At 47.0% G+C, this 22,834-nt stretch overlaps 1 protein-coding gene across 3 annotated transcripts in view; it reads left to right on the top strand.

Moving 5' to 3' along the window:
- Window positions 1-2,087: 2,087 nt before the first annotated feature.
- The window catches only part of LOC8033295 (HEAT repeat-containing protein 5B), an 85,861-nt gene continuing 65,114 nt past the window's right edge, over window positions 2,088-22,834 (top strand). For 2 of the 3 annotated variants that reach the window (XM_029988717.3, XM_029988706.3), the window contains exons 1-11: window positions 2,088-2,191; window positions 6,906-7,042; window positions 7,892-8,106; window positions 8,590-8,698; window positions 10,343-10,492; window positions 11,971-12,142; window positions 13,242-13,396; window positions 14,048-14,294; window positions 16,952-17,101; window positions 19,429-19,679; window positions 21,186-21,297. In XM_029988717.3, the coding sequence (XP_029844577.2) occupies window positions 6,914-7,042; window positions 7,892-8,106; window positions 8,590-8,698; window positions 10,343-10,492; window positions 11,971-12,142; window positions 13,242-13,396; window positions 14,048-14,294; window positions 16,952-17,101; window positions 19,429-19,679; window positions 21,186-21,297 (1,690 nt within the window). In that variant the 5' untranslated portion in view covers window positions 2,088-2,191; window positions 6,906-6,913. The remainder of the gene's footprint in view (window positions 2,192-6,905; window positions 7,043-7,891; window positions 8,107-8,589; window positions 8,699-10,342; window positions 10,493-11,970; window positions 12,143-13,241; window positions 13,397-14,047; window positions 14,295-16,951; window positions 17,102-19,428; window positions 19,680-21,185; window positions 21,298-22,834) is intronic. The other variant, XM_029988713.4, reaches the window with a different exon arrangement.

Genomic DNA, 22,834 nt, shown 5'->3' with positions numbered 1-22,834 from the left:
TTGACGAGATTCTTTCAGGATGTGGTATCAGGGGGTTAGATAAGTTGGTGCTGGAGTGATAAAATTATGTAGGAGACATAATCGAGATAAGACACGGGGGTTTCCCCAGGAATTGAAATTAGGGGAAGGGGGGGTCTAAATTTTTAGGAAGCGGGGGGCATTGAGAATAGAGGAGTCGTTGCGAATTAAGGGGGTGCCTTCAGAAAAACAAGGGGGTATACACCACCCCAAGGGTGCGTAGGGAAATCGCTGGTAAGACGCTGATCCAGAGGCCCATACGGCTTCACGCACATTGCACTCGCAAAGCACATACATACGGCGTCAATTTTTGATTGGTATCCAAGCGTGCGAAGGCGCAGAGACGCAGCATTTCGGCACGCCAAAGAAGCTTTGATCATGCCGCGAGACCGGTGGCGAAACTTGCATTCGATGAGTTGTGCCTTTTTCCTGCGGCATTGAGCTTCCGTAAAACTTTCCACGTGTTTTTGACGGAAAGTTTCACGGCTTGCAAAGAATTTTAATGAGCTTCTGCAGCGAATAACGACGAACGAGTAGAAAACGTGTCTTCGGCACGCTGCCGCTAGCCTCCGCAACGCTCCGGAAACGCGATTTCTCGAGGTGCAAGATGGTGGCCGCACACGCGGAGCGGGGATGCGCGATCCAGCAATTGTCATAGAGATCAGTGGAACTAGCTTCACTAGCTTAGGAGAGGGAAGCGACAAAAAATTATTTTCCATGCAGAAAATCGAGGTTGTACGTCGGTTTTTAATGACTAACAAAAGTTGAAAAGAAAGCATAAAAAGAAAAACAAAAAATTGTAAATATGGATGGATGGATAGATGATTACGGCTGAGCCCTTTGGATCGGGCGGTAGCTTACGCCACCTAGCCATTTTGTTTTACCATTTAAGCCTAGACTATTAAATGTGAAATCTATATTCACTCCGCAGTGCAAAGAAAGTGAGGCTATGAAGCCCCCTGGCCATCAGTGGATAAGAAAATACCTAGTTTTCTCTCGATTTCTGCCACCATTCACTTAATCTTTGCTTGGTAATCTCTACAGTCTTGAAATCCACTCTCCCTTCGCTGTCTCTAAAACCCAATGACTTTATTAAATCTATGCTGTCTTCGGTAGGCATAGGGTGAAGCCCTTTACAGTAGAGTATCAAGTGCTCAGCCGTCTCGTCCTCCTCTCCACAAGCAGTGCACACTGTATCAATTTCCTGGTACTTCACTCTGTATGTTCTGGTTCGCAGAACACCCGTTCTTGCCTCAAACAGCAATGAGCTTCCCCTAGAATTGTCATAAATGCTTTCTTTGGCAATAACTCTTTTGTTTAATCTATAGCTTTCCAGAGCCGTCTTTGTCTGCATTCCCTCTAGCCACCAATCTCTTTCTGTGGCCTTAACTTTCTTCTTAACTGAGACTTGCTCTTCCGTATCTTCGCTATAGCCCAAAAACTTTCCTCTTAATTTCCTAGTGCGCTGTCTCCACTTTGTGTCTACACTCCTCATGTATAAATAGCTGAAAACCTTTCGTGCCCATTGCTCCCCGTCCATTTGCCTCAACCTATCCTCAAATTCTACCTTGCTCACCGCTTCCCTGCTCTCAAATGATGCCCATCCCATGTCTCCTTGTACTCCCTGGTTTGGCGTTTTGCAATGTGCCCCCAAAGCCAGTCTACCTACTCCGCGCTGTTTTATTTCTAGTCTCGCATGCACTTCGGATTTCATGCATAGCACTGCGTTTCCAAAAGTCAAGCCAGGCACCATGACCCCTTTCCAAATCTCTCTCGCCACCTCATACCTGTTGTAATTCCAAAGTGCTCTATTTTTCATTACAGCTGCATTTCTGTTGCCCTTACCTATTATATACTTTTCATGGTCTCTGAGATATTCTGCACCATCACATATCCATACTCCTAGATACTTGTATTTACTAGCTCTCTCAACTGTAATATTCTGTATCTTCAGCCTCTCAACTTCATCCTCGTTAAAAATCATGACTGCCGATTTTTCGATATTTATCTATTTTATAGCGCCACCTGTAATCGGTTGGTAAAGCTTAACAATATGATCTCGCAAACAAGCTTGTTTCGTCTATGGGGCTCCATATTTCCAATGGAGTTCGGTCCATCCTACGAAATCTTTAGTAATATTTTTTTCTTTTTAAATAATTAGGAACTCAATAAGGTAAGCGAACCTGCACATTTTCTTCGCGTAACGAAGTGATGCTCTCAGAATACCGAAAAAAAGCTGTTCGATGCGCTTCACTCTCACGATATCTGAGATCATATGCTTGACCTCCTACGGCAGGGAAGTCAGTTTTCTTTTTATATTATTATTTTGTCGGCTGTCCGCAGAGTGCTTTTTAATACTGAAAATTTCAATTCTCGGAACCGTTCCGCGATATATATGCTCTGACAAGCCAAAAAAGAACAGCTTAAGATGCGATCTGTTTAGAAAGTAGGTGGCTAGAGACACTCCCCCTCTGAAGTGTAAATTAATTCTGTGTGGGATGATTTCTGAGCACTGTCACTTTCTTTTTGGGGCGATCCTTTGGTAGAGAATTCATTTCAGCAATATAAACTGTCGCGAAGTGTGTGGGCATTCGCACACGGTATATCGCGCCTTTTAAAAACACGAGTGGATGAGCCCGTTTTATGTTCGAATGGAAAACCTAAGACCTTAGTGCTTAGGTCGCAAGTTCTACTTTTTCTTTTGTCGTCCGTTGCTGCTTGCGTTTACAAGCCTGTCAAGGTGGGACTAGCAGTACCTCTTTAATTTTGAAACAAATATGAGTATCGTACAATAACTCGGGCTTGTAATATTAATAACAAGTTCATTCCTCCCTTCACTAACAAAGAAAACAAAACAATATTTTTAATTTATTTCGTGTGTTTTTGGAGACACATTTGTTTTTGCATTTAGCCTGTCTTGTTCCTGCTTAATTTATTTTGACGCATTTTACATGCATAATGTTTGATGTGTTGAATATATGTATGTTTTTGTTGTATCTGATGTTCAGCGATGAAGTCGAAGCAGGATATGTTACGAAGTCTCCAATCACCTACACAGTATTTTCATGGAAAAGGAAGTGTCTGTACTCTTCATAGCATGCACTGAAATATGGTTCCATTCGTCAATACTTCACAAAAACAAAGCTTTTTTTTTTTTTTTTTTTTTTTTTTTTTAGAATAACTGGCTTTAAAGTGGCTTTCTTTTCTGTTTTTCTTTTTTAGTAATAATAAGTTTGGTTATGTAAAATATATTTATTGTATGCACCTTTTATTGCAGTAACTGGTCATTTTCATTGTCTTACATGATGTCTAAAGAAGGAATAGTTGAAATGCAGAAGAATGAACTGTACTGATCAGATGGAATAAATATTACGGTGTATTCAACGATTTCGTCTTTAGGCGGCTCTGTGACATTTATCCCATTTGATCGGTGCACTTCATTCATCTGTGTATTTTGACTATTATCTGTGACATTTATCCCATTTGATCAGTGCACTTCATTCATCTGTGTATTTTGACTATAATCTGTGACATTTATCCCATTTGATCAGTGCACTTCATTCATCTGTGTATTTTGACTATAAGGTACACTTAAAGGGACACTGACAGGGTGTTTATGCTCGCCGAGGTTTTTAGTTGTACATGACATATGAGAGCCCAACTACCCAGAACACAATTTGCGACTCGAAATTCGGTTTCTTTCCGCCCGAAAACCGCCGATCAAGAACTGGCCGGTTCGAGTCTCGCTCACTCTCTTTTCCGTGGTCACGGGCCGTTTTCTAAGGTATCGATGCGACCACCAAATTTAATCAAAGTCGTTGGTCACTGAAGGCACACACTCAATATTAAAAATAGAAAAAAAATATGAAACCCATTTTTTGTGGCTTCTAAAAAGCTGCAAATACGTTAATTGAAAAAAAAAAAAGTTCCACAGACAACTGGAAGCATTCTGTGCGTGTGTCGTTTCGCGTATCGTGGAACTCGCGGGGACGGCGATGGCAGCGGACGACGGGCGTGGGACCTCTATTTCAGAACTGTCGTTCGCGGTACCGGCGAATTCTGTGTGCCTTTTAAAGAGAAATTTGGGACTGATCAAAAGAATTGGTATTCATCCTGTACACACGCCCGACCACCAAGCCGATTTGCACTAAGACGTCGCCAAGCCGTCGCTCCCTTCTCTTGGCTGAAGACATCGCTCGCGCAAACGTCAAGCACGACGTGTCTACTTCGAGTTGAATATGCACGCGTACGATTTCTTTACTAGGTGCGAATGTCGCCAATGCGTGGTGCTTCCCGATTTCGACCCGGGAGCGCTTTTGCTGGAAGAAAATCGGCAGCAAACTTTCCAACTTAGTCTACCGGCTGAAATATTACTAAGGAAAGAGATCCCCCAGTAAAGATATGTCCCAGTAGCTCAGTGGGAAAGACGTCTGCATCACGCGCGGTGGGACTAAATTCAATCCCTCAAGAAACCTTTTTTTTTTTTTTTTTTCAATCATTTTCTGATGTTTTTAATATTTTTTTTTACAATTATCACTGAAGAAACAAAAAAAAAAAAAAAATAACAAACAAATGTTGTGGACGACACGTCACTGAATTAAATGGTATGGGATTTCCTTTTTGATACCTGCGAACTCGATGTAATCGCTTTCCACAAAATGCAAGGAGCATATAAATCAGGTAGCGTCCGCTTTCTGAGGTGCCCGTAAATGTTCTACAGGAATTGCAGCCAGCCATTGGTCCCGATCCTTTTGATCTTTCAGAAACTCTGTCGCACAATGCCACTTTTTTTCGGACGCAGGACATGTGAGCCAGCTCTTCACGCAACATCTTGGGTGTATTCTTTTCGGAGCCGATCATGGAAATTCACCACAGGCACTCACTACTCATTTCCCAACTCCTCAATGTACAAAACAACTCATCTTGGAGTACAGAACAACGAGCGGAACAAACATAACTGCAAACGAACCAACCGCATGGCGAACGGTTCCCGTACGCCGCATGTCGTCTGCTATGAAGTGGAGAAAAAAAAAAAAAAAAAAACGCACGGTCGGGTGTAGCCACATGACTTCCGCCACTCACTCTCTTCTCTCCACTTCTCCGACCTCCGTCCGGTTTCGGTTTCGAGCAGTTGCCTCTTTTGGATTTATTAAAAAAATATGCTACTCTGTTGCAAAATATTAATTGGGTAGTCCTCCGACACCATAATAAAGCGCCTGGCAGAAAAAAAAAAAAAAAAATTTGGTGGGTGTCAGTGTCCCTTTAAAGGGATAGTACAATGAAATTTCGGCACACTTGTTAATGCGAAAGCATCAAGTGTCCCATGGAGCCAGCTGACGTCATGAGTTTGAAGCTTGAAAACGGCACCTAGTTTTCGCGATTTCGCCTCCAATTCCATTGGCTGGCGCGCATTGACGGAGCTCCCATTGGCCGCTGTGCTTGTCAGTTTCCAGGACCGCTCACCCCATGGCGCTGCGTTTCCATCAGCGCACCATTAACACGGAGCGTCCAAGGTCAGCGTGCCCAGGAGAGCACGCGCGCTGACTGGCGACGAAAAGTATGCAGCAGACGAAAAATGGAGCGGACAAGCGGCTTGCATGCTTTCGCATTCACAACTCATTGGAAGAAGTTCTTTGGTGTACTTCGAGCTTTGTTTTGGTCTATATGTGTTTAAAGGAGCAGTATCGCATCGGACACACCAGTATCCTGTTAAAAAAGACGCGAAAAGGAATATTAAAACAAATTAAACGATTAGCAAACAGCACCTGGTGGATGTCGCTACCGCCTCGTTTGTAATGCCCGTCTAGGAACTTGACAGGTAATAACGATAACTGTCTCACCTCCGGCCACCACGAGAAAACAGGGAAAGGAGGAACTCGCCTCTCCCCGAGACTCTCTTTTGTGTGTCCCAGACTTCGCTATTATCCTTCTACAAGATTAAAGAAGATTAACCCATCACTAAAACTTTGTACAAAAGCAGCTTTGGGGTTAGTTGTGGTAACCTGATCGCTGGCGTGCTTTGGTGGCTGGAACAGCTAGGACATCCCCTTGATGTCAGCCTTGCCACAGCTTTGCTCGTCCCGAGACAATCTATGTCACGATTGCGACGGATGTCACGTGGTCTGCGCTGGCTGCTCTTTAAAGCGCTTGCCAGAGCGGGCCGTTTATAATGAAAAATGCAGCCATCAGACTCGAAATACAAACGTGCGATCATCATTTACGGATATGGTGGATCATATTCAGCCTATTTCTGAACACGACGGGTATATTTCAAATTTTGTTGAAGTATCCCTTTAAGGGTTGAACAGAGAATTTAACCCAAAGCAACGTCCACAGCTTCAGATTTCAGTTTGGAGACTAAGTCTGTCAGTATCTTGTTCGTGAAGATACTGTACATTGTAAAAGGAGCCAAAAACTCAAAGCAGCCTTAAGATTGCATGTCTCTCTCTTCGTTTTAACGTGTCGCTTGTAAACTGGACATTTATGCGTGACTTGTTGATACCTTTCTCTGTGGTAAAGACTCCACCTTGTGAGCATTGTGGTGATTTGTTAGCTGTATTGCACATTCTATGGCACTGCAAATTCTTTAACCAAGAATGTTGAGCACATTTCCCTGAACTTTTCATTTCTCTTCCACTTCACCCAGCCTTTATGCTGGAAGATGTACCTTTAGTCCCTTTTGATTGTGTTCTAGATTTTCTCGAAAAAAACAAAACTGGCTATCTACAGCAGTTGTAGATCCTCTGCACGGCAATTTTTTTCTGTTACAGTACATCTTTATCGTTGTCTTCTTTGGCACAAATGGATTACGTTCCATTTTGTGCCATTAAACACCTAATCATCATCATCATCATCATCATCTTTCTCTCTCTCTTTCCTTGCTCCAGAACTCAAGATGATGGAGCTGTCTCACAGCCTCACCCTCAACGAAGAGGTCCTGGCACAACTTCCCGAGGTCAAACGGCCCGTGTTCGTCTTCGAGTGGCTCCGGTTCCTCGACAAGGTCCTGGCGGCTGCTCCAAAGGTATGACCGGAGCATCGCTCGAGCCATGCCCCAGTGTGTGCAAAGTGTACTCTGGGAGAAGTAAACAAGCGGTCATCGTATGGTAGAGGTGCGAATTTGGTAAGGCAGAGGGCGTGCTGAGCCTTTTTCTTTTAATAAGGTAAGCTTAAGTTCTGAAACTTTGACCTCTTATCCCGGCCGCTCGCACGACACTCAGCGAGGCATCTTTTATTTCTGCATCACGAAAGTATGGTTATGCATTGACTCAACCGAAGAGGGGTTCTGTCACGCATGGTGGTACAAACCTTGATTGCTCGCTTTGGTGCTGGTTGCACCATAGAAAGGCTGTGGGAGAGATAGCCGGCAATGAAGCACAACTGTTGGTTCGACGTCATGGCAGGCACGACGAATGGCGTAGCACTGAAACCCTTCTCTCCCCCCCCCAATCTGCCGCATAGATGCAGGAGCTGTGTGTCATTTGAGTAATCTAGTAGGCACCGAGGCATTTCACGGTCAGAATGTATGTGCAGAGGCAATTCGGAGAGTTCTGCCTGTTAACCCTTTCAAATTCCGATTACCATTTATCGTGGAAAATGTTTTCTTTGCAGTCTGCTTGTGTAGAAAATTTTCCCAAAAATGTTCTCCGCAAACTTTGCTCACCAGACATAGAGTATAGAATTCCACTAAAATCGTTAAAATGACTCAACATGCGATATGTTCCCCAAAAAAGAAAAAAAGCGAGGGTTTTAGACGTGCACATTTGTGCACATAGCGTGTGAAAGGTTAAAAAACCCCGCCACGTGCTACCGCACCTTTGTTGAATTCGACGAAACGTCTTAAGCCGGGCAACCTGTTTCCCCGGGCCACCAGTCGGACATTAAGCAGTGCCAGAAGCAGCTGGTGGACCAGCTGGTGCGTCAGATGCGGGACGGCTCCCCGGGACCCCCGACGCGGAGGATGCTAGGCCGCTGCCTGGCGACCCTGTTCAGCGTGGGGGACACCTTCCTGCTCTTCGACGCCGTCAACCAGTGCAACGACATCCTCCGCAATCGGGACGACTCTCCCAGCTACCTGCCCGCACGCCTGTACGTCTGCCTTCCGTCGTGGTACCTAAAGCACGTCTCCGACCGGCCTCTTTATCGCGTCCTCAATTGTGGGCCCTCGATTTTGCCTTCTGACATCGTAAAAGCGTTGTGCCATTGCCTGGCAGATAGTGGGGGAAATGCTGACGAAGAAAGCGAGGGGACGTAGGGATTGCCATTGTCATAGCGTTCCATCTTGTGTCAAACCTCGGTTTTTGTCAACTGTCTAGCTGCAAGCGACTTGCAGCGGGACAGGTGTCTGCTGCGCCCATCTACGCCGCCTAGCCACTGCCAGGCTCACGACGGACACCGGCGTGACGCCCTTACGGCGCCATCCGCCGGAAATCGATGGACCACTTTTGAGGGCGCAGTAAACAGACCAGTCGGAGTCGCGTTCCAGTCACTATACTTTCGTTGGGTTAGCGCTGCAAGGTACGAAGTGTCGTCTCGGATTGAGACACGTGGCGTTCCCCATCACCTTTCCAGAGCTGCCATCACAAGCACAGGTGCCATGTACGAGAAACTGGGTCGCATGATGGGCAGAAGCTACGACGACACCGTTCACATCCTCCTCAAGTCGCTCCGAAATGCGGAGGTATCGTATTGCCAGTTTTTTTTTACGACACCTCGTAGGGCTTGTTTGTCGTATTTGACGGTGTCTCTGCTCGAGTTAATGTGACTTGGATGCTACAGATATTTTTGGAACACTATGTGGACGTTTTGTTGCAGAAAGCAGATATAATTTGAGGGCACACCTTAGAACCATGCTGTAAAAAAAATAAAAAAACATGCTTTTCGTGTAAGGCTTGTCAAATTATGAGGCACTGGAGAAGACCAGCCTTCTGCATTAAGCCCTTATTTCTAACTCTTTTTGTTTGCATTCCACCCACTGAAAAGCTTGCGGGAAGGGCCTCAGCACGCACCTTGTATTGTTGCACTGCATTATTCTTCCACAGCATAAAGGCCGTCTGCTTTCGTCGCCATCACCATGGCAACGAAAGATGATTTTCTGCATGCCTTAAAGCTTAATAGTTTTGTAGTGAGCAGCCGCAGACTGTCGCCGTGAACGCAGGCGGGAGGGTGGGTTAACACACTCCACAGAGATACACGCGCCGTCCGAAAAGGTCATTCAGCGTTCATTGCCATGGTGACGGCAATGAAAGCAGACGGCCTTTTTGTTGTGGAAGATCACTGCGGCGCAGTAATATGAAATGCGTGCTGAAGCACTTCCCGCATGCTTTTCAATGGGCGGAACGCAAACAAAAAGCGTTCGAAATAATAGGCTGAACGCAGAAGGCTGGTTTTCTCCAGCGTCTTGTAACATGATAAACCTTACACGAAAAGCATGTTTTCTTGGCCATCCCGTAACGTGGTTCTAAAGTATCCAACTGTCAATTTTAGTTATAAAATTGAAATGTGAGTAGCTGCAATAAGTGTACACTTGAAATAAATACCCATGTATACATTGTGCCGTGAGTGCTCAAAGAGCCGCCGAAATCTACAGGGGAGATCGGAGGATGACGACGCCACAGAAATCTTTCCAAGCTATAATCTCTTTTAGCTTGTGATGGACAGCAGCAGTCGCTACGAACCATCGAAGCCAATCTACTAGCTCTGTGAACGTATCATGTGACAATGTGCTACGTGCATGCCCCCCCCCCCCCCCCCCCCCCTCTTTCCCCTTGAAGTCGGCTAACCAAGCACCGTCGCGCAGGAACATGATACAGTCGAATCTCGTCAGTTCGAACGCAAGAGGGACAGAAAATTTGTTTGTAGAGACGCATAGGATGGAACCTGCATATTAGTTTGAATTATCCGCAAGTTTGAATTAAGAGTTTGAATTAACGAGATTCTACTGTACGTGTGTAGGGTGGTATGTCAAGGCAATGAATTTCAGCCAACTCTGGGTGGTGTAGTTAGCTACATGGGAAGTAGAATAACGTCTGATCACAATCCACGTTCATCAGCAGGGCATTGCTCGATGGGAGACAGCAAAACAGAGATTATAGTTTTGTTTCGTTATCGACGCCATACCAAGATTTTCTTGGAGCACTTGGTATTGACGGTTTAGGTGACTCCTGTACATTCTGTTGGTAGGCCTTAGAGGTTTAATTAAATTTAGAAGTGCGGTTAGGTTGTGGTCCAAGGGAGACAGCTCCTAATCAGATGCTGAAGACCCTGGAATGCCGAAGTAGTACATGAACTCATCTTTCAACTGTAGACCTGTTTCCATTTCCAGTCGCAGTCTCGATGTGAGACCATGGCCACCATGGAGAAGATAGTTGCTGGCATGGGGGTGGCAGCAAGCCCAATCCACAAGGATATCTTCAAGGCTGTGCGCCACTGCATGACCGACCGGGTGTTGGCTGTACGCTGCGCCGCTGCTAAGGTTCGTACCATATCGTTTTGCTAAGTTGTTGGTCAATTGGTGCATCTTTTATTGTGCCCTTGAACAGTTGTAGGTGTTGAAGGAGGCATGAAATGGTACTGTATTAGAACTTCACGAGTTACCCTCAAGCGTTCTAACACAGATGTGGCAAAGGCCTATGAATGTGCAAATGCTAACGAGACAGAAGTCTAATTTCAGCTGTATAGCTTCAAGAATTAAAGCATGTTACCATATTTTCCGGTCTATAAGTCGCATAATTATATTAGTCGTACCCCCCTATAATTGCCTGTTTTCTCGAAAAAATTGGTATATAAATGTTTGAAATGGAAGCTTGGCCATGTTGGTAAGGTTGGTAAAACATACAGCAAGAACAGATGGGCCAGAAGAGAGAGGATGCACAATCAGCAATTGTCTGTCCTCTCTCTTCTGTCTCGTCTGTTTACGCTCTACATTGTCATGGCATATAAGTCACACCTTTGTGTAACTTGCACTTTGTGTGGCCGGCACTGCAAAACTGTATTGGTAAGCCCGCATATGTGCATGGTGATTTCAATATATGTATGGTCGGGAGCAGGCAGTTTTAATATTCTTGCCACTAAATCGGACAAGAAATATAGCCCCTGGGGTCATATTAAATCCTTGCTCGTCCCGCGGTTATAAAAGACAATGCATGTTGGTGAGTCGCACCATTGTGTAAGATGCACCGACTGAAATTTGTGAAAAGAACTGCAACTTATACACCAAGAAATTGTGTTTTTTTTGTTGTTGTTTGTGTCCTTCAGATAACATAAAGATTTGGTTGCAAGGTGCAACCAAATCCCTGCAATTACGCTTGCAATGCCACGTGGGGGTATTTTGATCAACTTCACCGGAGCCGGTCTGTTTAACTGAGACTTCGAAACACTGCGGCCGAATGTGACTCATGTGTTGGACACCAACCAACACTGCAATGGTGTAGCCAGGAATTTTTCGCCGGGGGTTGGGGTGGGAGGTTGAGGTGGTTGGAATGTCGATGACTTGGGGTGGGGGGGTGGGGCCAAAATTTCGGGGGGATGGGGAAGGGAGTTGAAGCTTCATAAGCCTCTCCCCTGGCTATGCCCTGGCAGCGCTCTCTCGGAGCTTTGCTTCGGTTTAGGTACTAGTAATGCCTTGACAGTCATAGTGCGGCAATAAAAATGTCCAACACCACATGTCCTCTGTCTCGTATCCAGGTCGCTCATAATTGTTTCACACGGTGTCCAGCTCTTGATATGTAGCAGTCGATTAGTCGTGACTGTTTTGTAAGGAACTTTATAGTGGTGTTTGTTTTAGCCCCTGTTTGTTCAACAAAATATTACGTTCAACGTTCTACTGAGCCGTGGTTTTGTAGGAGGCATTCCCCAAGAGGTGTCTATTATTAGTTAGTTTGCATGAAAAGCCAAACAATAAATATATAATTAAACTAATCAGTTTATCATTCTGCCCGGTGGGGTGCGCAGTGCCTGTTGGAGATGGTGCGGCACGCCCCTTTCCTGTACACGACGGACCTGGAGACGGTGGCTTCCATCTGCTTCCGCGCCTTCGAGGGCTCCAACTATGAAGTGCGCTGCACTGTTGCCAGACTGCTGGGCACACTGGTGGCTATCACGCAGCAGGCCTCCCAGGCACAGGGTTGGTGTCGCATTCAGTCCACACACATGCCTGATTGCTTCTTCTCATGCCCACTGCTTTTTGGAAGTTGCATTGTTTTAAGTATTCGTGCCTACATCATCTAGCGGCACAAACACTTTAGAAGAGGTCACTTTCTTCTTTTCTGTATCCTGCCGTTCTCGCTCTGCACACCCCATGCTCAGAACTGCCAGGGTATGATAAAGTAGTCTGGTAAAGTATTAGATCCATAACTACACCCACTTTATTAGCAGGCATTGCTGCTTTCTCTCATTTCTTTATATTATTGGTGGAATAGAACTTCTTAAAGGAAACTAATACATAGTAAAGGTATGAATATGTTGAAGAAAAGTTGAAGGACACTTGTAACACTGGTAGAGGCATTTAAGCTACTGATATAGATGTAGTAGAGAGGTTTCCTGTAAAAACTGACCGTTACTTCTGTTCTACCTCGAGCCAGAGACAATTCTTCCACATTTTTTCAGTTTCCTTAGGCTGTTCATGCCGTTCTCAGTTCCGGGTTTTCTTCATGGTGACAGCCGCTATTGGCGAGGATTCGCAGCGGATCCCGAGGTGTCTTTGGTGTTTTGTGTCTTGCGTACAATGTATGGTCTAGGCGTGTGGCCTGCTAAATTTAGCAAAAACTCTTCCCACTACATTAAGCTGGAAATCATTGTCAAATTGCGACATAATGCAGACTGTTTCCCATCTAAATTTAGCAGGGAAATTGTGACATCACGTGATATTGTTGTTTACGTGATGTGACTGTGACGTACTATCAGAATTTTCCGCTGAATTTAGCAGGAATCATTTCTCTATTAAGCTTTAGTAAATTTAGTGGGGAAATCGTCACGTAATACTGTGACGCCACGTCGCCATTTCCCACTGAATTGAGCGGGAAGCATTGCCCTGCTAGGATTAACGGGGAAAATGGTGACGTCGAGCAACAAAGTAACCCTTGCACCCTTGCCAAATTTCGACCGGTGGTGGAGAATGACAGTGTGTGGTCTGTGTGCGGAAGGTTGTGCAGTGCCACGGGTGTTGCTTCAGTTAATTTGCAAAAAGCTGCAAGACACTGGCGTTCATTTTTCTTCTTCTTCAGTTGGCAAGAACCGACTGGCCAGCCTGGACGAAGTGCTGGCGCTGCTGGCCTCGGGTTTTCTCCGGGGCGGTATCGGCTTCCTCAAGGGCAGCGCAGGCGAGATGATCAAGGGCGGCTCCTCGGTCAGCCGAGAGATACGTGTCGGCGTCACTCACGTGAGTTACCTTCTCCAAACGTTTCAAGATCTACAACCGAAGGGAGTCGAGATATGAATAGGAAAGGTAAAAGGCTGCCTCAGTGGCTCCGAGGCAAGGCGCCAGCCTACGAATCCCCAGGTGGCAGGTTTGAATCCTAAAGTTGCAGGTTCGAATCCTGGCTGAGGTGCCCGCAGTCTGATGTGGGTTTATTGTTGAGAAGGCACCGTGAAACCGAGATTTCGGTTGCACATCAAAGGATCCCCAGGTCATTGAAATTGTTCCTCAGTCCTCCGTTGGGGTGTGCCACAGGCCTTTCATCAGTTTGGCTCGTAAAACCCCCCAATTTGAAGGAAGGTGAAAGTGGGCACCGTCTTGATTAGTGCCAATCCAACTCGTTCTTTCTTACATTGTTGGGACTTCGAGAAACGACCTTAGTAATCATCCATATTCCTGAAATATCTTTAACATGCACCACGTAGTAGCGACGCACGACTGCGCGCCGGTACGATGCTCGTTCAGGTCGAAACAGGCAGGGGCGGAGGTCAAAGAACCTTTGATTCCCAGGTCCCGCAGCGTGAGTTAGAACAGACGTTCGTCTCATCCGTTCCTCAAGTTTTTATGTGTCTTCCGTTTTCCGAAATGCTTGCTCCTACATGATCTCCTCCGCAGGCGTACGTGGTGCTGTTCCAGCGGCTGGGCGGCCTCTGGCTGGAGCGCCACCTCCCGGCAGTGCTCACGCACCTGCTGGAGTTGGTGGGCCACCCTAAGGCGGTGCAGACGCACGTAGACGCGGTGTACAGCCGCAAGTGCGTCTCCTTCGCCCTCCGCTCGGTCCTGGGCAAGATGCTGGGCGACAAGGCGCAGGCCGCCGCCTGCAAAGACCTCGTGCAGGTCGTGGTGCGGCACCTCAACTCGGGTATGTTCTTCGGCGCGAAAGGAGTTTTTCGCGGGGCCGCCTGAGGCGCCTCGCTGATCGCCCCGATGTTTGCACGCAAAGGACGTTGAAGGCTGGTTTGCACCACACTTGCGTTTGAGCATGACCGCGTGCGTTGCGAGCGCTGGCAGGCGTTTACGGCAAGCGTGGTCGTTGACGGGGTGGGAACAGCGGGGGGAAGTTTCAGTTGTACCGCTTCCAGCGCGGGCTTCCGACTTAGGCCGACGCTTCAACAACTCATGCACCTCGAGCACACACGCGCAGCCAAAGCGCGGTGGAAGCATGGCAAGGACGGACGTTTGAGAGACACGCCCTGCGGCTCGCACCCTGTCTGTGGCGACCGTAAAATCTCGTAAGAATGCCTGCCCAAGGGGAAGAGGTAAATGGTGTGAAATATGGGGTGGGCTATCCTTGGGGGTGCGACAGCAAAACTTTATCAAAAATTAATGATGAACACTGGGGCACCCTCTGCAAACCATGTGACACTGGAACTGATACCGCTGATCACGGACACGGCAAATTCGCGTTTTACGATGCGGTAGACATGTGGGAATTCGCTACGAACTCGTGTGTTGAGGGAAAGTATACCGCAGGCTGCAGACGCAGCAGATTCGCGTCTCGCAGTGCGAAGGACCCGCAAAGACCCGCCGAGAACTCGCATTTCATGGGAATGGATACTGCAGATTGCAGACACGGCAGGTTTAAGTTCCACGGTGCAATAAACATGCGGGAACCCACCACAAACTCGTACGTCACGGGAATTGATATCGCTCGCGCGGAGGTTGCGAACAAAAATGTGAGAATCTACTACAAACTCACGTGTCATGAAAACAGGTACCGCAGATTGTGGACGCAACAAATTTGCATTTCACGACGCAGTGTACGCACAGAAACAACTCGCATGTTACGGGAAGCCGATATCACAAAGAAGGGGGAACTTGCTACGAACTCGCTTGTCAGACGTACCGGTACCGCGAATCACGCGGTTGATGCGGTTGCCGTCGGACATCGCGCAACATCCGACGGGAATCGGTGGTGGGCAATGTTTAGAAATTTCTTGAGTTATGAATATTCAGCCAGAAAAACTGGGACGGGCAGTCTCACGGGGGAGGGCATCCTTACGGAATTTTACGATATACTGGTAGCAGCATTGTGCCTTGAACGCATCTCCAACCTGTCTGCTTGCCGCGTCCAGAGAGGCTGTCCCTCAGTTTCCGCCTGACGATGTTGTAGAGGTGTCACATTGTCACTGGCCGCGATACCGGTGGTGTCGCAGCAGCGGTGGTGGAGACACCCGTTCTGCTGCAGATTCACGGTCCACGGAAGCTTCGGCAGCCACGAGTTGGGACTCCCTGACGACGACGACGATCGCATTTGCTCGTGTTTTTTGCCAGGACTTCTTGCGACGGCCGCGAGGATCGGGACGTCTGACGACGCGACGCGTCGGCTTTATGACCTTATTTGTTGTTACTTCGGGACAACTTTTGATGCGCTGTGGGATGGGGCCCTAAACATACCAGTCGAAGACTCTTTCCGGACATTGTAGCGGTAATAATAATAATAATAATAATAATAACTTTATCTCCGTCGATTATAATGGGGGGCTCAAAAGGAAACTCCAGTAGTCTGACTCAAAAAATTCAAGTATCAAGCCTGGGATCTGCTTCCAAACTGCATATATAGCTAGACTGAATGTTTTTGCATTTATTATCGAGATCAAATCTAAGCACTACATACGACAAACGGTCACCTATAACTAGGATTCCTTGTTTCCGGGATTTATTCTTCGAATTCTAAGTTTTTTTTTTTTTTTTTCCCCGGAATCTGTGTTTTTTGGCGTTTATTTTCGATGCTGGTCAAGAAACCTTGGCTTGTCGGGGCTAATGTTATAAAGCGACTGCACATCTATGAATTTACGAATCCGTCCAAGGTCCACGGAGCTTAGTACGCCCGCGACCCATGCACTCAAAAAAGGAAGAAGGGAAAAAAGGGAGAAGACGACAGGGGCCCAGGGCAAGGGACGCGGTTCCCAAAGGAAAAAAAAACAAAAAAAAACCTCAAGAATTGACAGTATGGGCTGCATTCGCGGTCACGTAAACAATACTGCAGATTTCTTTCCTTCAAAAATGGGAATTTCTCTATTCAAGGGCAGCTCCAATTCGGGCTTTATCCGTTTTTCAGAATTCGGTGAAAACCTCTTCGGTGGTTATTTATGGGGGTTTGTCAATATTTAATTGGAACCTTACTTATAACATTGTCAGAAACATTTTAGCCTCACGGTAAAAGAAGGGTGCTTAAAAGAGTATCAAAGTATATGCGCAGGCTGGAAGTGTTTCAGGGCTATGTGATAGATGGTGCCGGTGGTCACAAAAGTAAATGGTCACAAAGGAACGGAACACATTTAGACACACCCAAACGAAAGTGTGCAAACCAGCCTTCACTCGTCTGAAATCAGCAGAGCGTAAAAAAAGAAAGACCCAAAGTTAGTCGTCGAACTGCACGAAACTCGGCATGTGTCCTTGCCGACACGTCGAGTCGAGGTATAGTCTCGTCCCTTCGACGAGGGCTGCGCATAAAAGAGATCCTCCCCTGATCGGTGCCTGTCCTGACCAGTCGACCTGTGCATTGTCTCTCGACAGATGCCATTCTTGAGAACAACGGAGGCAAAGAAGGTCAGCAGGAGGTGGCCTTGAGTCAGCACATTCTGGTGTGCGCCCTGCACGAGCTGGGCTGCCTCGTCGAGACCCTGGGCACGACTGCCGTCTCCACCCTCTCCGACTCCTCTGTCGGTACGTCTCGCTTGGTCATCTTCGATCGAATTGTCTACCGTGTTCGGTTTACGAACGTATGTGCGTCCTGTCCTGCCAGGAAGCCGCCGCTAACACCACAAGCCCTCTTTCCTCCAACTTTTGAAGAAAAACATTACAGGGCATCAAATTGATGGTCGAGGCAAATTTGTGGGAACCACATTGGTGATTATCTATGAATGCGATAAGTTCTTATCGTTGCGCACCGCCAAATTTAGCAGGGAAACTGAATTAGTGCATAGGCCGTGACAACAATTTTCCCGCTAAATTTAGCCGGAAAAATTAATTGATGCATTGGTCATGGGACCTGAAGTTACATGACGTCAGGTTTTGTGACATCTAAGGACCTGACGACCTTAAAAGAAGTCAGGCTCTTAGAGCTCGACCTCAATTACTACCGACATCCTAGAGGACGACTTCAGAGACGACATAGAGTCTGGGCAACCTCAAGGACAACGTCTAGGACGACCTCTAGGATGATGTCAAGGTCATTGGGTCCTTCAAAAGGGGTGCAAATGTGAAGGAGTGCGTACTGCCACTTTGCACACTCGCGGCACAATGAGGTGCAAGCACAAGGAGCTCAAATGGTCTAGTGCGCATACCTACTGTGCCTCACGAGGCCGGAAAACAGGATAGCCGTTTAGCTGAAAACTTTGAGTAGTAGCTTAATAATGCTATCGCATTAAGAAAACGAGGTGTGGGTGATGTCAAATCTTCTACACTTTAAAGCGGGTGCACCGGTAACTTGGCTCAGATTGCACAGTTTTGCGTCAGCGATCGTCCGGGGCTCGTGTTCGTCAGTGAGGATGCGAGTTCTGGCCGAATGCCGATGTAGTAATCATGTGACGCTTTTTCGTCACAAGAGTGTGAAACCGGAAACTGCTAGGGCCCAGCCATATGACGCATTCTGCATTAACAAACTCTGTTCAGTATAGAAAGTATCTATTAATGCGGAATTGCACTCTTGCTGAAGCTAAATCTCACTTAGCCTGGAAAAAAGTGAGCAAAGCGTGACTGATTGCCGAACACTTGCCTCGAGAGCTCTGCCGACCATACAATGCAATTGTGAAAAAGAAAAAAAAAAAAAAGCAGGAGGAAGGGCTCTGAGACACTTCAAGAAAGCTTCACCAGCGTTCAAGTCGAATTTGTATTTGACTTGAAAAAATAAAATGATTGATTGATTGAGCTGCAAAAGCTCCCAAAAACAACAAGGAAAAAAGAAAACGGTACAAAACGAGGATATGGCAACACTAACACAGCATCATATGCCTGGAAGGCAGAGACTGGATTTAGCGTCGGCAGCGTCTCTCATAAAACACAATTTTTGCATATGACGGCTTGATCGATAGATAGAAATACAACTCCAAATTTTTATCAATACCTAAATCGGACAAGCAAAGGAAGCGGTAACGCAGAATATATTCTGTGTTGCTTCGCGGTGACGTACCAGAGACAAACTTGGTACGCACTTAACGCCTCGACGGCTGAAACGTCGTCGTGCTCAGCGTCCCCGAAAGAATGCGCCACACAAGCTGACGCTCGAACAGGAGTAGGATGCAAAGTTTCCATCTCTTGCGGTTGCACACCGCATACTTGACCCTTCCGTTTTGTGTCTCCCTGTTTCCTTTGAAGTGCGTCCCCTTTCCCCTCGTCTCCTGCGCACTCTGCTACCGTACGTAGCAGCACCCTTACTCGACACTCCTAGACGAGGCCATAGTGCCTGATTTTCACTGTTGCCTACCGAAGCTCGGCACAACAGGCCGAGCTTCAGCTGGGACTTGTGTTCGATCAGCGAGGGCACAAATTGGAGCTAAGCGCTGACACAGCACTCCTGCGATGCTCTTCCCATTATGGGAGTTTGTTACAGGGAGTGGCTCTACTCTGTTTCAGAGAGTCCGACCGTAGCCGACACTACGATCCGACGGAGTGAGTAGAGCAGCGTCAAAAGTGCATCGTTGCGGCGCTCGTTGTCTTCGTGCGTTTGCTAACGACAATTAAACCAGTCGCACACAGTTAATGCACTGTGGCCCTGCATTCTTCTTTGTTACTGATTGTTTGAACCAATACCACACAGAAAACCAAACGCGCGGACAAAGGGAGCGCCGGGCTGACACACTTTTGACGACGCTTGATTGACTCTGTAGGATCGTTGCGTCGGCTGCGTTTGAACTTTAAAGTGAAACGGAGTATGGGAGCCAGCCATAAAGCACGTCTCGCGCTAAAAGTATTTCACGTTTCACTCGCCATTGGTAGCGCCCCCAGTCAATTCTTGCATCCCACCATTTCACGCCGTTCGTGTCGTTCTTCAGGGCTGGTGGAAACGGTGTCCTCGGTGCTGGTCCACACAAGCCCCGCGGCGCGCCTGGCGGCGGCATGGTGCCTCCGCTGCGTGGCGACGGCCGTTCCGGCGCAGCTGACCCCTCTCCTCGACCGCTGCCTAGACCAGCTGGAGTCCCTCAAGTCGATGCCGGATGCCATCTCGGGATACTCGGCCGCCCTGGCTGCACTCCTCGGGTCTGCGCGCCACACGCCGCTGGGGCTGCCCCACAACAAGGGAAAAGTGAGCGGAATTTTAACGCCGAATGCGTTTTAGGGCTGGATTGGAAGCCCAGAGCAGTGGTTTTCGAAATTTCGGCCATTACGGACCCCACTGACCCAGTCGGAGGCTGTTCGAAAATTCCCAATGCATTCTGCATCAGAGGTCTTGCGCAATGCCATAGAAGGGCTTTTTTTTAGAGCGTTCTTTTGTATTTAGCGTGGACGCACCTCCGTGAACACTCTTGAGGACCCCTGTGGGTCTGCGGACCACAGTATGAGAACCACTGGCCTAGAGCGTCACGAAGCATTGTAACAAATATTTAAGCATGTATTGATCATATTTGATGAGCTGTATTAAAGCTTGACATGGCGGGTGTAACAGCTTCAAAAAACGAGGACGATAAAAGGAACGGACACAACAGGACAACAGCCGTAGAACAAGGTTACTGGTGACAGAAGAAGAGCCCGATGTGGAATAAATAAACTGCAGCACGGTGTTGAAGCGGGCGAGTTGGTGAAAGTTTGACAGGGTGCGTGTCTGTTTCTTATATGGTTCTCGTTTTTTCAAGCTGTTACACCCTCCATGTCAATCTTTTACCAACTCGCCCAGTTCAACACCTTGTTGTATTTGAGCTCTGCATGATCTCAGGAGCTCTGCCTGAGTCTGGGCCCCGGCCCAGGCCCAATACGTGCTTTATCTTCCAGTGTCGAGGCATCTTTAGACAGGTTGGACCGGCGAGAACAGTGTGATGCTATACCATGTGACTGCTCATCTCATTGACATCACGCATCGCATAAGAGCCACATTGTCACGAATGACAAATGATGACATGGCAAATTAACTGGAGAAACTAAACGTTTAATGAGGGGAATTCGTGGCTGAAACATAATAGAAGGTTAGCGTAGCATGCGTCGATTTGGGTGGAACAGCAGGATTGACCGCTGGGGCGAGACTGACTCCGGCTCGCCACGCCGAGTCCCTTATGTACACGCGTCGGTTTCTGGAACAATCGGCGTAGAAGGTTCGGCACGTAGAACATTCTAACCTCGAATAAGCAGCAGGTTTTTCGAATTTACCAGTATGTGACATTTACAGAAACAACAAAAAGACGTATGCACGGCCAGGCATCGAACCTCGGCTCTTTGCGTGGGAGCCCAGCACAATAACCATTCGTCCAAGGGCACACTGCCTACTTGGCTAGCTGGCCACGCGGCAATATGAGGTAGTATGGTGCACAAAGAAAAAAATATCGCGAACCACAGACGAAGTATGGTTCGTGCGGGACACATTTTCTGCTCCCTGGTCTTCGTCAGCATGATCGAGCTTTGTAATTTTTTTTTTATATGTATCTTTTTATTTGAGTTTTAAATAGTGAATGAAAGTCTTCTTTTTATGTATTCCTGATAGCAAATTTTGTCGTTTTGCGTCCTACACATGCAGGCCCTATTGAAAAGGCTAGCAGTATGGTCTAAATAAAGAAGTAAATAAATAAATATAGTAAGCAATGAGCCTCGATTGTGCTCCCAGATGATCTTCAACCTCGCCGAGGACCTGCTGCGGAGTGCGTCGCAGAACAGTCGCCTGTCCCTGCAACGTACGCAGGCCGGCTGGCTTATGATGGGGGCCGTCATGACTCTCGGTGAGCTGGCAGCTGCAACTGCTCATTCAGCTTTCCCAATGTCTTGGAAGTGCTTGACTGTGGAAAGAAGGGCAGACCGACAAATGTCCTGGCGAACTGCCGTTTAGTTAGTTCCTTTTATTGTCTCCGTACAAGGTTAGAATTTCTGAGGATCGGAACTATAGGATCCTTTTTACGACCGTTTTCATGGCCTTTTATTTTAGTTTGTTAGCGTGTCTGGAGGTCTGGTCGGTTAAGGAAGCGATGGTCATGTGCGAATTGTGGATGCTGAGCTCGAAGTGAACTCGAAGCAGGTAGTGGTTTTGGCCGAATATTTTAGAGTCGAATGTTGAACAGTTTCTCCAAGCCTTTCGCTGCTGTTGCACCATGCTTAAACAAAAACCCAGCAAAACTCTTGAAGGTTGTTCCCAAGCTTCCACTTGTTCACGTAAAGCTAATTTTTTATCCAACTAAATTTATTGACTGTGACCTCAGAAATTTTGATGTCTTGGAAGGTCAAGTAAATGATGGACTTGATATAAAATTATACATTAGAGATGCCCAGCTATACCTAATTGAGTGGATTTGCAAATCTTGCTCTGTGCAAATATTCTTTCTTTAATGTTCAATATAAGAAAGAAAAGAATCACAAATGATGAATGCATGTTGTCAGGGCAGACCTGCCTAACATATACTCTTGCATAACTACCACAGTTTAATTTTTAAAATATTACTTCGATGCAGATATAAAATTCACAAAGTTTATGTTTCTTTTTTTTTTCTTTTTTTTAAAACACCTTTCAAAGCGTGGACTATTCCACTTTGAAAGTGTGCTTTTCTCCCAAGCACGCGGTAGACCCCATTCATTATTAGCACCATCTCTCGGCGACCATGTGCGCTTCCGTGCCATCTTTCGAAACTTCCCCACCGTCCCGGCTCCGCCTGCTTAGCGTTCTGTGCGCTACGTCTTGTGGCGTTGCTTTTTCGGGTGGGTTAGTGGCGTCAGTATTTCAGAATGCACCTTACATTAGCAACAGTTGCGTTGCTTGCTTTCAGAATGACCGCAACGATGCCAATGACATAGTCACCGGGATAACTGCCGCACAGAACGTGACAAGCAATGTAAGAAGTCGTGAGACGATCATGAGCCGCAGCTGCCCCGGTGTCTTTGTTGCTGCTCTCGTTTTGGCGACTTTAGAGGCGGCCGATACAAACACGTGACCCAGCCTTTAACACAGTAACGTGGACTGCCACATATCAAGAACATTTGACTGAGCTCACAGTAGATGCAGGCGGCGTGCTGAGCTGTATATAGAGAGTGTTTGGTCAATGGAAGGAGCCGGCGGAAGTCGGGGCGGAGCGGCAAAAGCAACGGCGCCAACAGCGCCGCATATTCTCTCGTGATGATCCTGCGAAGTAAAAACATCCAAGATGACCTTAAAAGAGGCGCATACCGCGGCGCAGGTATTTTTTGTTTCTGGTTGAGGCTGAAAGTACATGAATGTATAATTGTAAGAGATTGATGGAAATAGGGTGTTTCAAGGTGCCGAGTGCGTTT

This window comes from Ixodes scapularis, unplaced genomic scaffold (assembly GCF_016920785.2).
Source record: "Ixodes scapularis isolate PalLabHiFi unplaced genomic scaffold, ASM1692078v2 PGA_scaffold10__122_contigs__length_95168666, whole genome shotgun sequence".
Classification (NCBI taxonomy): Eukaryota; Metazoa; Arthropoda; class Arachnida; order Ixodida; family Ixodidae; genus Ixodes; species Ixodes scapularis.
The sequence above is the reverse complement of the archived record's forward strand: the minus strand, read 5'-3'. Positions and strand labels throughout refer to the sequence as shown.